Source organism: Microtus pennsylvanicus, chromosome 5, assembly GCF_037038515.1.
Source record: "Microtus pennsylvanicus isolate mMicPen1 chromosome 5, mMicPen1.hap1, whole genome shotgun sequence".
In the NCBI taxonomy this organism is placed as follows: domain Eukaryota; kingdom Metazoa; phylum Chordata; class Mammalia; order Rodentia; family Cricetidae; genus Microtus; species Microtus pennsylvanicus.
Genome location: NC_134583.1, coordinates 117,336,991 through 117,351,059, shown reverse-complemented (window position 1 = coordinate 117,351,059; position 14,069 = coordinate 117,336,991). Strand labels below are relative to the sequence as shown.

Below are 14,069 nucleotides of genomic sequence, written 5' to 3'. Positions count from 1 at the left end.
ACCTCAGAAGGGTCTTAATTTTATTTTCTCTGTCTCCCCACTCTTTTCTTGCCCTATCAACAGTCCCATATTTAGGCTGGAGAGTGAATTTTTGAAAGATAACACCTTGGGACAGGAAGTAGCTAGGCCTGGCTGGCAGCCTGAATTGGACCAGCTCACCTCCCGGCTCCATGTGTCAGGCTTTAAGGTAAATTACCCGCGGTCAGCAGACTGTGGAGGCCGAGTCTTTGCATCCTGAGCAATGTTCAGAACAAGGTGAGAACATCGGCATGATGTTGATAAAAGTAGCTATCCTTTGAGAGGTAGAATGGGATCCAGAAGTGTGCAGTGTGCTGAGTCAGAGCCTACCAGGTAACTACTGTGTAAAATGTGTTCACACAGGCCGTTCTGCTCCACGTGTTTCATGTGCCTTCTGATGGCGGCCGTTGTATAACAAATCACCCCAAACATATCCATTTAAAACAACCACTTTATTATGCTCATAGAGTCTGGGTCACGAATTTGGACAGGGATATCATGGATGGTTTGCTGCTCTCTAATGGCTGCCCCTTCTGCTGGGAAGGCCTGATGACTTGATAGCAGGATCTGGAGTTGTAGGCTTCGCAGGACTGGTGCTTGATGACGGCTGTTGGCTGTGACACCAGCTGGACCTGTTGACCAAAGCACCAGGAGGTGATTGCTCCATGGGGTTTGTTTTCCAACACAGAACCATGGCCTCTGGTTAGTAAGACTTCTTATGCAGTGGTTCGGGGCTCTGCAGGCAAGTGTCCAAATTTACAAGGCAAGAAAGAGTTCCTGATTTTCACGACCTAGCATGGAAGCCAACCTGTATCATTTTCACCATAGTCAATGAATTACAAGCAAGTCCCCAACCATTCAGACAAAGGACAGGTCAGTTAAATGCTGCCTCTTAATAAATTTGGGGCAGGGTCTCACAGAGCATGGGGCGAGTGGTAGAGGCTGTATTTGGGAAATGCCGTCTGCTGCTCGTGTGTTTTCTCACTTAACTCGCTTCACCTTGGAAGTAGGGATTATCACCCATCTTTACAAATGAAGAAATGGACTCAGATGGGTTAAGTCCCTTGCATGTTGCAAATCTTATGCATGGCAGAGCTGGAGCTCCACCTGGACTGTACAAAGCAGGAATTCTCTAGAAGCATTTGATGCTGCTTATCAGAACAGAGGAAGAGGTGTTCTGCAGCCAGTTCTCCCAGGTGCAGGATCAGGAGTAGTTAAGCTATTTTCTCCTCAATAACCCTGAAGCCAGACCTAATATCTTTCCTATATAGGTAATAAAATCTAGTCCTTATGCACAATGGCCCAGGGTATTGCTCTTTGGAGACTGTGTCATTAGTATGGAGACCCCTTATGCCTCAGCCTACCAGACTTATATGGGTCCTGGGGAGCTGTATCTGCCCACCTCCATCCAGTGGGAAACTCAAAAGCCCTCCATAAAGGCAGCACACACAACAAGTTTGTGCCAGCAATGTCTTCCCCACACACTCTCCTTTGGAAATTCTGTCTTCCCTTAAGTCAAAGAAAGAGCATAGCTGTTCTGATGACATGCCAAGTCTAGACTGTTCCGATGACTCTACACACTCACTGCTTGAGTCTTTCTGTATTTTTTGCTCACTTCCATTCTTTTTCCAAGACTACAGCGGACAAGCATCGCACCTGCCCCTGTATCAGTTTCCCACAACCACACTACACTCTCGACAAGTACTCGGAAAGTACCAGGTGGGTCAGAGGGGCTCCCGGAGTTTGTTATAAGAGAAGGAGCCACACGTTTTCAAAACTGCTTTTGTTTGGTGCCGGGGACTGAACCCAGAGCCTGACACATGATGCCACACACGTACTTCCCCATGAGACTGTATACCCGGCCTTTGCAAAACAGTTTTTTGAGAACCCAGCATCTACACAACAGGCAGTGTGCAAGGTACTAATGACTCAAGTGGTCCAGAAACAGAAACCTAGACAACCAAACATGAGCCTGTAGGCACTGTGTGGCAGCTCAGTTACAGCAAATCCAGTGTCTAGAAGCAAAAAGTTCTTCATCATAGAGGGGGAGAGGCCTCCGGAGCCAGCAGGTGGGAGGCAAGTCCTGTACGGAAAGCTACAGCCTAGCAGCTGTCAGACGACGCTACAGTTAGATATCTAGAAAGTCCTGGATCAGGGGCTATTCAGTCCTAAATCTTAAGTTTCTTCTATAAGACGGCTGAGTGGCACTTTCAGCCAGGGCCATCAGGTGGCGCAGGATGGCCCTCCTCCGCATTACAGTCTAGTCTGAACATAGCAGGTAAACTCCCTTCCTCCCACTTAAATGTGTTAACCCTCTGAACTCAAAGTGTCCCTAAAAGTCATGACATCTGAGCATTTAAAACCCACTAAGAGAACCCGGATAAACATGTTGATAAATTATGGGAAATCATGTTCATTTTTTTAAAGTTTACTCAATATTCATACCATAAATCCTTGATCCAAATATAATCCTATTATATAAAACTATTTCCTCAACATACAATCAACAAGAATCAAACAGCTCTTGTAAATAATTACCTTTGGGATATGAAAGAAAATGTAAACATTTTATTTGGCAGTTGTTTCTGAACACGTGAATAAATAAATGGAAAAGTTCATATGAATATTTCTTTATCGGAGTAACAGATACCATTAAACACTTATTTACACTTCTTCACTGCAAAGAACAGTTACGTAAGGAAACTTTGTCTTAGAAAAGGTAACTTCCCACACCACTGGATTGGACAGCTGAGGACGGTGATACTGGTAGTGTTGGCTTTAGCAGTCTCGATGTTGAAAGGCATTCATCTGCTAGCGTGGTAAGTAGAGTCATCATGCACTGAGTTCATCCAGGTCACATACTGTAGAAAGTTTCCGATGGCAGCCGCGGAGTTTGGCGTCTCATGCGCTTAAGTCAACTATGACATGTTTGTAAATCTGCGTGTTCCCCTTAAAACTGGAAGCAAAGAGGAAATTACGCTTATTGATGGACACGTGTGTGAACGATCTGGGGGCCTGAACGTTTAATTCCTGAAACTTCACAAATCTGGCTTTCTCCGCGTCCCAGTTATACACTTGCGTAAAGGAGTAATCACTTCCGAGGATTGCATATTGGTAGTTATTTATCTGCAGGGGCTGGAACACCATGGAGCCCCGCGATGGCATCCTCTGAATGTCCTGGAAAGAGGAGCCACCCCACTTCATGACTTTGGAGTCGCCGATGAATCTGGTCAAGCAGATGTACACGTCACCTTTTACAGAAAAGTGCTTCACTGCGTACACGTCCTCCATGTTGGGAATGTCAGTTTGGTTAGTGAATAGCTGCGTTGCTTTGCTCCACTGGTAAATGACAGGGCGCTGGGAACTACTGGACAGAATTAGGTGAGGTGTTCGGAGGGTCAGCGGTGGTCTGGCTATTTCTAGGTATTCCACATCGGTATCCCTGTACCAGGCATGTAAGGATTGGTGGGAGTAGAATCCGTTTCCGTTCCATTTGTAAATGGTGGTAAACCCAGCTTTGGAACTGTCAGCAACGACAAAGTACCAGTTGTTTTCGATCTTGAACGTTTCGATGTCATTGGGTTTTCGGATTTTGAGAACTTCGATATCCTGGATTTTTATGAATTTGTTGGCAAAACCGTCTCGCTTATAGATATGAGAGCCGCCAAACAGCTGGGCCACAATGACGTAGAGCTGAGTGTCAATGATTATTGGCTTGCACACCACGGTGGACGTGCCTGAGGAAAGACAAGTGACACGTTAGTTGTATGCCCGTCCTCTTTGGAACATGTAAGCACACAGGCTGTGGCTGGACAGCTTCCACAAAATTCAGCCTAAGAGGAGAGATCCCCTCGGTTTGTCAGAGAGGACCAATCTCCAGGGCCAAACAGTGATGTCCTCGGGTTCTGGGCCTTTACACCCATGGGCCTTGTTATAAACAATGAAGTTGCCACATCACATCTAACCTGCTCTAGACTTTTAGGGCACAGAGATATGACCTGAACACTTCCCTCTCACTTCCTGCAGCATGTTCTCCCTGACATACCTGAATTAATTTCCCTAATTTTAATTAAAAACTACCGTTTCTGAACTTTGTCAGATCATTAAATTATTCCAACAACCTTGAGATAAATGTTATCTTCCCCTTTCTTATCTTTGTTTTTGTGTGTCTTTTTTATTTTTTTAAAAAAAGAAACTGTCTTTTTTTCATTTTACATATCAATCCCAGTTCCTACTCCCTCCCCTCCTCCCATTCCCTCCATCTTCCCCCTACCCCACCATCCACCCTCTCTGAGAGGGAAAGGCACATTGCTTTGAGAAAGGACCAAGGCCCTCCCTACTATATTTAGACTGAGTAAGGTATTCATCCAAAGAGAATAGGTTCCAAAAAGCCAGTATAAGAAGTATGAATCCTTAGTCATCAGGGAAATGCAAATCAAAATGACTCTGAGATACCATCTTACAGCAGTCTGAATGATTAAGATTAAAAAAAACCACCAATGATAGCATATGCTGGAGAGGATGTGGAGAAAGGGAACACTCCTTCATTGCTGGTTAGGAATACCAACTTGTACAATCACTCTGGAAATCAGTATGACAGTTTCTCAGAAAATTGGGAATCAACCTACCTCAGGACCCAGCAATACCACTCCTGGGTATTGGATGTTCAATTATTCTACAAGGACATTTGTTCAACTATGTTCATAGCAGCATTATTTGTAATAGCCAGAACCTGGAAACAACCTTTATGCCCCTCAATCAAAGAATGAATAAATAAAATGTGATACATTTACACAATGGAGTACTACTCAGTGGTAAAAAACCATGACATCTTGAAATTTTTATGCAAATGAATAGAACTAGAAGATTGATGGAGGAAGGTCATTGGTTAATTAAATAAAGAAACTGCTTGCCCTGATAGGTTAGAACATAGGGTGGTGAAGTAAACAGAAGAGAATGCTGGAGGAAGAGGAAGTGAGCTCAGAGACGCCATGCTCCTCTCTCCCGGGCAGACACGCGATGAAGCAAGCTGCCAGGTCAGACATGCTGAATCTTTCCCGGTAAGACTGGTGCTACACAGTTTATTAGAGATGGGTTGATGGGGATATCAGAATTAGCCAGTAAGGGCTAGAGCTAATGGGCCAAGCAGTGTTTAAAAGAATACAATTTGTGTGTTGTTATTTCTGGTGTAAAGCTAGCCGTGCGGGAGCCGGGCGGGACAAAAAGCAGGCCCGCAGCTCCTACTACAGAAGATGTGAGGTAACCCAGACCCAGAAAGATGAACATGGTATGTACTCACTCATAAGTGTATATTAGCTGTAAAGCAAAGGATAACGAGCCAATAATCGTTAGAGAAGCTAAGTAACAAGGTGAACCCTAAGAAAAACATATATAGATTCCCCTGGGAAGAGAAAATACACAAGATCTCCTGCATCTGTTTTTTGAGACAGAGTTTTGCTATATTGTGTCCAGGATGGCCTCAAACCCAAACTCATGCGTCTCCTACTTCCACCTCCTAAATATGGAGACTAAAGGTGATTACCACCGTGCCTGCTCATCTTTCATTTTTTAGATAAGCAAACTCTTCTAGACTCAGAGGGACTATCTGATACCAAAAGACAGAGCTGGGATTCAAATACAGGCCTAGCTGAGTCTTTGGATTATTTGTTTATTTAGACAAGTTCTCATTATATAGCCCTGGTGGGTCTGGAAGTCAGTGCTGTGTAGACCAGGCTGACCTGGAACTTTAAGACACTGACTATAGGAGAAGATGAAAAGGCAGAGGAAGCTTTGTGAAAAGTGAAAGAGGAGCAGGCACTGCCATGGCCAGATGCTCTTTAAAGATATTTAGGGAGAACGTCAGCTAAAAATAAGTCTGTCAGTGGGCTACGTTGGTGTCTGTTAGCGACATTTAGAAAAACAGTCTTAACTCATAGAAGGAGTTCAGCGCTTGGAACTCCAAAGACCTACAGAGCAAATCTACCCCAGACTTTTCTGACTACAGCTCTAGGGTATTGAGGGAAGAAGTCCTTCTAATAATTGAAAATAAATTTGAGGTGCTCGTGTGTGCGCGCGCATACACACACACGCGTGTGGAGGTCAGAAGTCAAGCTCAAATGTCATTCCTCAAGTGTTATCATCTTGGTTTTGGAAGTAGGGTCTCTCACCGGGACCTGGAGCTCCCTAACTAGGATAAGTTGACTGGCCCATAGCCACAGGGATCCTCTGTCTCAGCCTCCTCAACGCTGGGATTACAAGTACATGCCACCATGACCAGGATTTGTTTGTTGGTTTGTTTTGTTTTGTTTTTATGGGTTCTAGGGATCAAACTCAGATTCTCATACTCCCATAACAAATCTGTTACCAACTAAACTATCTCCCCTGCCCTTACTCGAAACTTCTTTCAAAGCTAACCTAATTGCATAACCTACAAAAGATGATTAGCTTCTCTCCTGCACAATGAGGGTTACAGGGTGTGAGGGATGGACATCTTTGGTGTCCATACAGACTGATGGAGCGACTGTGACTGTTGGACGAGCTTGCATTGAGAAGGATTCTATGGATACACATGTATTCTGGCAGAAATAATACCCCAGGTATTATGACAGGCAGCCATGTATGTCCATGTTGGAGAGACTAGTAGCCATATGATGTGTTATTGATGATCTGTATGGTTTGAATGTGTGCAAATCCCCAAAACCCGTGTTGAAATGTAACTCTCAGGGCAACAGTCTGAAGAGCTGAGGCCTCTAGGAGGTGATGAATTCACAGCAGTGGAGCCCACAAGGGGCTTGAGAGAATCATTTTAATCTTTCTGTCCTTCCTTTTGCTCTGCGCATCCATAGAAAAGGGGGTGTCTTTGAAGTAAAAGGCAAGTTCTTACAAGACATTGAATCTGTTGGACTTTCCAACTCCAAAATCTTGTAAGAAATACATTTCTGTTGTTTATAAATTACCTAACCTAAGGTGTTTCATTACAGTAGCAGGACCAAACTAAACTGTCATCGCAAACAAAACCTCTGGAAGGCTACAAGCAGGTCATTCATTCCTTTCGAGTTCTAGTCTACAGTGCCAACCAGACAAGCTGAGCACAATGACACATGTAATTCTAACACTTGGGCTGAGGCAGGGGATTGTGGGTTCAAGACCAGCCTTGATGACACAGCAAGGTCCTGAAAAAAACAGTGGCTGAAGGAATGTGCACGCATCAGAAAATCTCAGGCTCAATATCACAGAGTTCAGCTGCTCCAAACTGGAAAACACAGGAAGGAAGAGAAGCATGACCTTTCATGAAGAGAAAGGAGGTTCTAGAAGAATCTCGGTTTGGATAGATAGTTTTACCCAGGGGAACTCAGTATCAAGCAAGGACTATCTATTTGGACATTTGACTTGATGGCCACTGAGAAAATCTAATTAACAATTATGACCCTTTGTACCTTGTCTAGCGGTAAGCCTTCTGCTCTCATTTGCTGGAGACAGAGTTTCACTACATATCCCAAACTGGCCTTAAATTCATGATCCCCTTGCTTCAGTCTCCCAAGTACTAGGCCTACAAAGGTATGAGACCCTGCCCAGCTAATGATGGCAAGAGTGCACCACCCTGCTTAGCCAATGGTGATCTTTTATGAGGAGGTTGGGATGTTCTTAGGAGCTGGGTTCAAGATGTAAGAAAATAACAGTTTTCAGAACTGTTTTGATTGGTATTTTACAATTTCGAAAACTGTTGAAATGGGAACAATACTTAAGAGAGCTCTCCAGTAGCATTTTTGTGGAGAAAAAAAAAATAAATTCTATAAACAAATTAAGAAAAACATTGAAAATAGGTTTCCACACTGCAGGAGTTCTCATAATTTCTAATATATTTATTATGAGCCTCCAAGAGGCAGATATGGCTTATAGATTTATTGAACCACAAAACCTTTCTCGTTTCAAGGAATACATTAACATTTTATTTAAAAATGTGCAGCAGAGTTTGAGAGTTGATCTAAAATAGCCTTCTTATTTAATTCACTTACTTTGAATTCAAGCAAATTTAATTATGATAACCATATTTTTAAGCTGTGCATATTCCTTTATGTGTTTGTGCTGATCACAAATGTGTCTATACAAACTCTTTCTTAGAAACAGGAAACTGTTTTCCATTTTTCTTTCTTTTTAAAAAAGTTCTCCCCCCTCCCCATGTGTGTGTGTGTGTGTGTGGTTTGTGTATGTATGTATTGGGAATGCACTCACCCATGTGTACATGTGTGGAGATCAGAGGCCAATGTCTGGTGTTTTTCTCAACTGCTTCTCCACTGATTTGAGACAGGGTCTCTCACTGAACCTGGAGCTCAATGATTTGGCCAGACTGCTTAGCTAGTGAACACCTGTCTGAGCTCCGAGTGCTGAAGTTACAGACAGATACCACTATGCCAGGCTTTCTACCGGGATGCTAGGGACCCAAACCCGGCTCTCCATCCTGTGTAGTCAGCCAGTGCAGCACACAGAGAGCCTTCTCCCCAGCCATGTGCCCCCTTTGGTTTGTGACATTTTGTTTGCTTGTATGTTTTGGGACAGGATCTTCCTATGTAGCTGGGCTCAGTCTCCTGGTCCCCCTGCCTCAGCTTCCAAGTGCTGGGATGAGCACCACCAGACCCAGTTTATTTTATCCTCTTATTTTAAAGTCAGGAACGATGAGAATGCAGTGAAGGTGATGGTCTTGTCTCACTAAATGGTGGCAGAACCTAGATTAGAACGCAGCACTGTGATTCAGAGCTTTTACTCTGAAGAAGAAGAATCCCCCTTTGGAGTGCATTTAGTATGCTCAGTATTGTGCTAAGTTTCTTAAATACATGATCATATTTCATTATTAACAACCCTTGATGTAGGATAGGTACTATTCTTATTTACAAGTAAAGGAATGAAGGACTAGCTACAGTTTAGCAAGCAACCTCAAGTCAGTAAAAGTAGGGGTTAACGCCACTAAGACTAGTCAAGGCATTTCTTCATAAACTCCTCTGTTTCTGTTGCCTTGGTCAAGGCAGTTTAATGCTGTACTCAATATTGTTAGGCTCATCATACCTGTAATGTTGTCATAATTCCGGAAGGTCTTCTCCACATGGTCCCATTCCAGGAAAATGCATTTTCCAGTAAAAGGCTGAGCAATGACCACATACTCATCATTCATGTAGGAAAAAGTGTCTATGGACAGTGACTGATAAGGCAGATCTTGAGACTTTGCAAATTCTGCAAAATAGGAAAGGAGGATGAACAAATGTGAGCTAATACTAGTGCCTTGCTCCTTGGCTAGATCCCAAATTCTCACAAGAAATACATTTATTTCAGAGAAATGGTAAAATGGCAATTCTGCTGTTTAAAAGCATGTAAAGTTTTAAAGGCTCATAATGTTTCACACATTAAATTTCTCAGATGGTTCTTAACATATTTTTAAAAAATCAATTTTTATACTTGCAAAAGAATGGAGCCCTTTAGACAATCTTCTGCTGTAAAATAGGTTTCAATACATTACCTGTAATGATACAATCAAAATCCTTGGGGGAGAGGCTATTGATCTTGCGTTTCTTATATTCCGGGGGGCCTTCGCAGAAGATGTCTTCCACTGTCGCATTGGTGTGGCCGAGCCATTCGACCAGCCACTTCAGTTTACAGTCACAATTAAATGAGTTCCCTCTCAGGTCCCTGAAAGAGAAACCTCGGCTGCATTTGCAGTACGCGGGTCCTGTCACGACCCACGCATGACTTCATCTTCAGCATTAGCCCGTACATGCTCTAGCATCTCTGTTGAACTTGCCTGACTGTCCATCCAGTTTGGGCTCTGAGAGATAACAGAGCACCCTTAAAGGCCAGCCTAGAGCCTCATAACCTAGCCATGTTTGGAAGCAATGGTGCCATACACTAAAAGAGTAGACTCAAGAGCCGGGCGGTGGTGGCGCACGCCTTTAATCCCAGCACTCGGGAGGCAGAGGCAGGCGAATCTCTGTGAGTTCGAGGCCAGCCTGGTCTAGAAGAGCTAGTTCCAGGACAGGAACCAAAAGCTACGGAGAAACCCTGTCTCGAAAATCAAAAAAAAAAAAAAAAGAGTGGACTCAAGGGAAATAATGTATGAGTTGTATGTGTAAGTTGCATTTTTCTATAAGGACCCTAAAGAAATGTAAAAAGAAACAGGTATAATTAATTGTAATGTTTTATTTACTCCAACACATTCAAAATTTCATCATCTGGCTGTGTAATCAATATAAACACTATAGAGACAGTGAATAGATTAATACTCTATTTTCTCTTTTTTAGTATTATCTTTGAAGTTCTCTGTATAGTTTATACTTATATCTCAATTTGGAGGCTAAATTTTCACCAGAAATTTCATTAGAAATACGTGATCTGTATTTAGAGTTCATAAAGTGTATAGTTCAAAAATAAATTCATGTATCTAAGTTGTCCCAAATGTGATTATTTTCTAATATACTAAGATGAGAAAAAAAAAGTCAATTCAAATCTTAAAAAAATTAAGGCTCCTAAGTATAATCGTGCATCCTTAGCCTATTAAAAAGTCATGGCTCAATCCCTAGGACAAAAATAAACAAATACATAGATAAATAAATGTCAAACTTAAAACTTGGAGCCTCATTTGTCCTAGCAGCACACTCTGGGAACTCCATGGCTATGAGCATCCAGCAGCTACGTTATTGGGTCTAAAGGATAAAGCATGGAGTTTGCTGTATGATATTGAATTAAATCCAGTGAGCCCCTGGCTTTTCTTCCTCATAGACATAGTTAATCTTGACCCTATTCTGGGGTCTACAAATTCCACTTTAATGAGAAACGACTTTGCCGTAGCAGAGTTAATGCAGACATAATACCTACAACAGTCCATGCCTGTAATAAACTATGAGGCAGAGTTTAAGTTTCCATGCATAGCCTTGACTCATGAAGCTCTCTGTTATTTACTCGGCCTCTGTGCAGATCTTCCATTTCTTTTCTGGTCACACAGAACTCATAAGTGATTCCCATTCTTCATGAAGCACATAAATAATTTTAAATACATGTGTGTTTAAACACATCTTAAAGAATATGCTCATTTAAAAAATCAGCAAGAAATCCACTAAGAGAGAAGCTATCGTGAATCCTTGTACTTCTAAAATGATCCTCGATTTGGGTTAAGCTCATTCTGGGATTCCCTGGGAGACTGAGCCAAATTGTAAGTGTTGCATTGGCACAGCATGAGACAGAGGGCCCACCATGAACTAAGGAAGCGATGGGCATCATCTAACTTTCAAAACCTTCCCAGAAGTGACCTCATCCCAGAGTGCCAGCCCTTCTGGGCTATTGTAAGCCAGAGCAGATTAGAAATTTGTCGGGCTCTCAAGGCAGGTTCTTGATTCTGGCACTCGCTTGGAAAGAAATCAGTTTGCAGGAACTGGGAAAGTAGGCATGTTAGAGAAAAGTAGGCATTGGAGCAACTGCAAAGAACAAAGAGAATTTCATTAGCTTCTTGATTTGAAGTTAAATTCTGGGCTTAGGAGGAAATTCTTAACTCTGATTTTTTGGTTGTTGTTGTTATTAGAGAAAGCTGTTTTGAGATATCAGTATAGACATATATCCTCTCTCTGTGTTATTATTTTTACTTTCTCTATTGGTTCCGTCAAAATCTTTAAAAGTTATTTGAGTTTCATCATACATTTCTATTTACTTAATTTTCTTTGTATATATTCAATAACAAAGTAAGTATAAAAAGTGTTCTCATACATCTTTTCATTTGTTCCTATATTCTGCTTTAGGGCAATGTAAATGCCCTGCTAATGTTCTGGAAGAGATTTAAGGAGACTAAACTGCTTTGGGGAGGACTGGGTATATAGAACTTATTTTGCTTACCACAAAGAATATACAAATTCCTTGCAAGATCTTTCACTCTGAAGCTTAAAAGTCAAAGTTTGAAAGCTCTTTTGTTTGAAAAGGGGTCAAAAATAATTAAGTTCATTCCCTTCCTGGGGCTTAAGCCAAATTCCTGGGGATTAAGCCTAGAGTTGTTGTTCAGGCTAATGAGAGAAAAGGCAAACCTCCTCCCTTCCCCCACTTCCTGCTTCACTTCTGTTGCCTGACCAACCCATGGGTGTAACCTTTCATCTTATTCTGTCAGTTTCCCAGACTCCTTTATGTTTTTTCGTTGTAGCTCTACTTCCTGGACCTCATGAGAAAAAAGAGATCTTGAAATTTTTGTGGAGGTCTCTACTTTCCCGGTTCCCCCAGCGACCTTAGAATCACTCTTTACCGACCTGCGCACACTTTTTCAAAGCACTGCCTGAGTACTTGAGCATTTAGGATTTCCCATGCTAAATCACAAAGAATTCTAACATTTAATCTACATAGATTCACGAGTGAAGTCAATTAAAGCATTCTAATTTTAAAGCCAATTAAAAATATTAATCATCAATATCAGGTCTCACTAATCATTTTAAAGCAGTTAACCAGTGATTTCTTAGGTCCTCTTACACATTTGTTAAAGAATCCAGGCCTTTGAAAATATCTTTTGGGAGTGTCTGGAGATTGTTGTTTGCGAGACTCCTGGAAAGACAAAAGTGATACAACAATGTGGTGAAAATTTTAATAAATGCCATTAATAATAAAGTTTCCTTTTAATAATCATTTTCAGTCTCTTAAATGATATGTAGTACTTTTCTTTTTTTCAAGATACCACTCCAATTTCTTTTGTTGAATTTTCAGTTTCTGACCTCTTTGCGTCAACATCCACTTCGCATTGACAAAGCACTTGGTACTGACTTGAGGCAAAGCAACATTAAACCATCAGCAGAATGATGCCTGGGTATCCCTCTTTGAATTTATAAGCCGAGGCTCACACTCTCACAGGTCCAACCTAGATGATACTTCCCAAGTGATGACTGATGGACCACTATAATGGTAATGTTCACCCCCAAATGCCCTCCCTCTTTTGGCTGGGACTTTGACTTCTTCTGGGCACCTCCTCTTGCTTCAGAGAGCAGCTAGACCTTTCCAGTTCCTTTGTCTTCATGTCCTTTCTTCTTTCGGAAGGGCATCCCCTTGTTTCTGGCTTTCGCTTTTTCATTTCAATCTTTCCATCTTGGCACAAAGCTTTTTCACTAATGTCCCCTCATCCATCCTCTAATTATTCCTGTCTTCTGATTCTTACCCTGTTATCACAGAATTATTTTCTTTCTTTTCCTAGTTACTGTTTCACAAATGACCAGAATGAGTGTGATAATAGTTAACAAATAGGAAATAGTTTTGATGGTAACAAGGTAAGAGAAATGTATACACACTACAGAAAACTGGGCATGACTGAGCACTGGGAAGGGTCCAGGTACTGACCCTTTTTAGGTTTTGCCAGTGCATTTTATGTATCTTCCACAATAACATTTAAAGCTAGAGCAGAAGAGCCTTTTGTTGGTCTCAAAGGTCTTCGAAAATTCTCTCAATGTCCTTTTAAAACATTCTTCAACGTTCCCTGTCTTTTACCTCCTCTACTTAAATATGAGCTCCTCCATATTTAAACATTCATGAGTTTTAGAACTTACTTTAAAATTGATTATGCTGTTTTGTTGGTTTTAGAAATTACTACTAGATGCCAAAATGTTTTTTCAGTGAACAATGGGGATGTAAGAATGGGAAAAGAGTTAGAAAGTTCAAGTCCCCGTGACAATGGGTTTGGTAGGTTTTGCAGTCAGCCTGAGCTGGGTAAAAACCAGTACTCTACCACTTAAAGGCTGGGTTACGGGTTCTGCATCTTTAACAATCGGGCAGCCAGGTGGTGGCGGTACACGCCTTTAATCCCAGCACTCCAGAGGCAGAGGCAGGTGAATCTCAGGGCCAGTCTGGTCCACAAGAGCTAGTTCCTGTGGGGGCCAGGGATGATAAGCTAAGTATGGATAGGTCACCCAAAGGAAATTCTTTATTTCCAACCATTATCACCTGCCAGAGTAGAACTCAACCCTTGATAAATTTAATGAGAGGCCCAAGTCCCAGTAGCTTCAGTAGTTTCCTGGTAGCAGGAAGAACCATAAACTGAGATAACCCAACCC

At 41.9% G+C, this 14,069-nt stretch overlaps 1 protein-coding gene across 1 annotated transcript in view; it reads right to left on the bottom strand.

Annotated features, from left to right (window-relative positions):
* Positions 1 to 451: 451 nt before the first annotated feature.
* Positions 452 to 14,069, bottom strand: part of Lgi1 (leucine rich glioma inactivated 1) — a 40,606-nt gene continuing 26,988 nt past the window's right edge. The window contains exons 5-8 of the mRNA XM_075973946.1: positions 12,505 to 12,576; positions 9,527 to 9,696; positions 9,079 to 9,243; positions 452 to 3,755 (exon numbers count right to left, since the gene is read on the bottom strand). Of these exons, the coding sequence (XP_075830061.1) occupies positions 2,920 to 3,755; positions 9,079 to 9,243; positions 9,527 to 9,696; positions 12,505 to 12,576 (1,243 nt within the window). The 3' untranslated portion in view covers positions 452 to 2,919. The remainder of the gene's footprint in view (positions 3,756 to 9,078; positions 9,244 to 9,526; positions 9,697 to 12,504; positions 12,577 to 14,069) is intronic.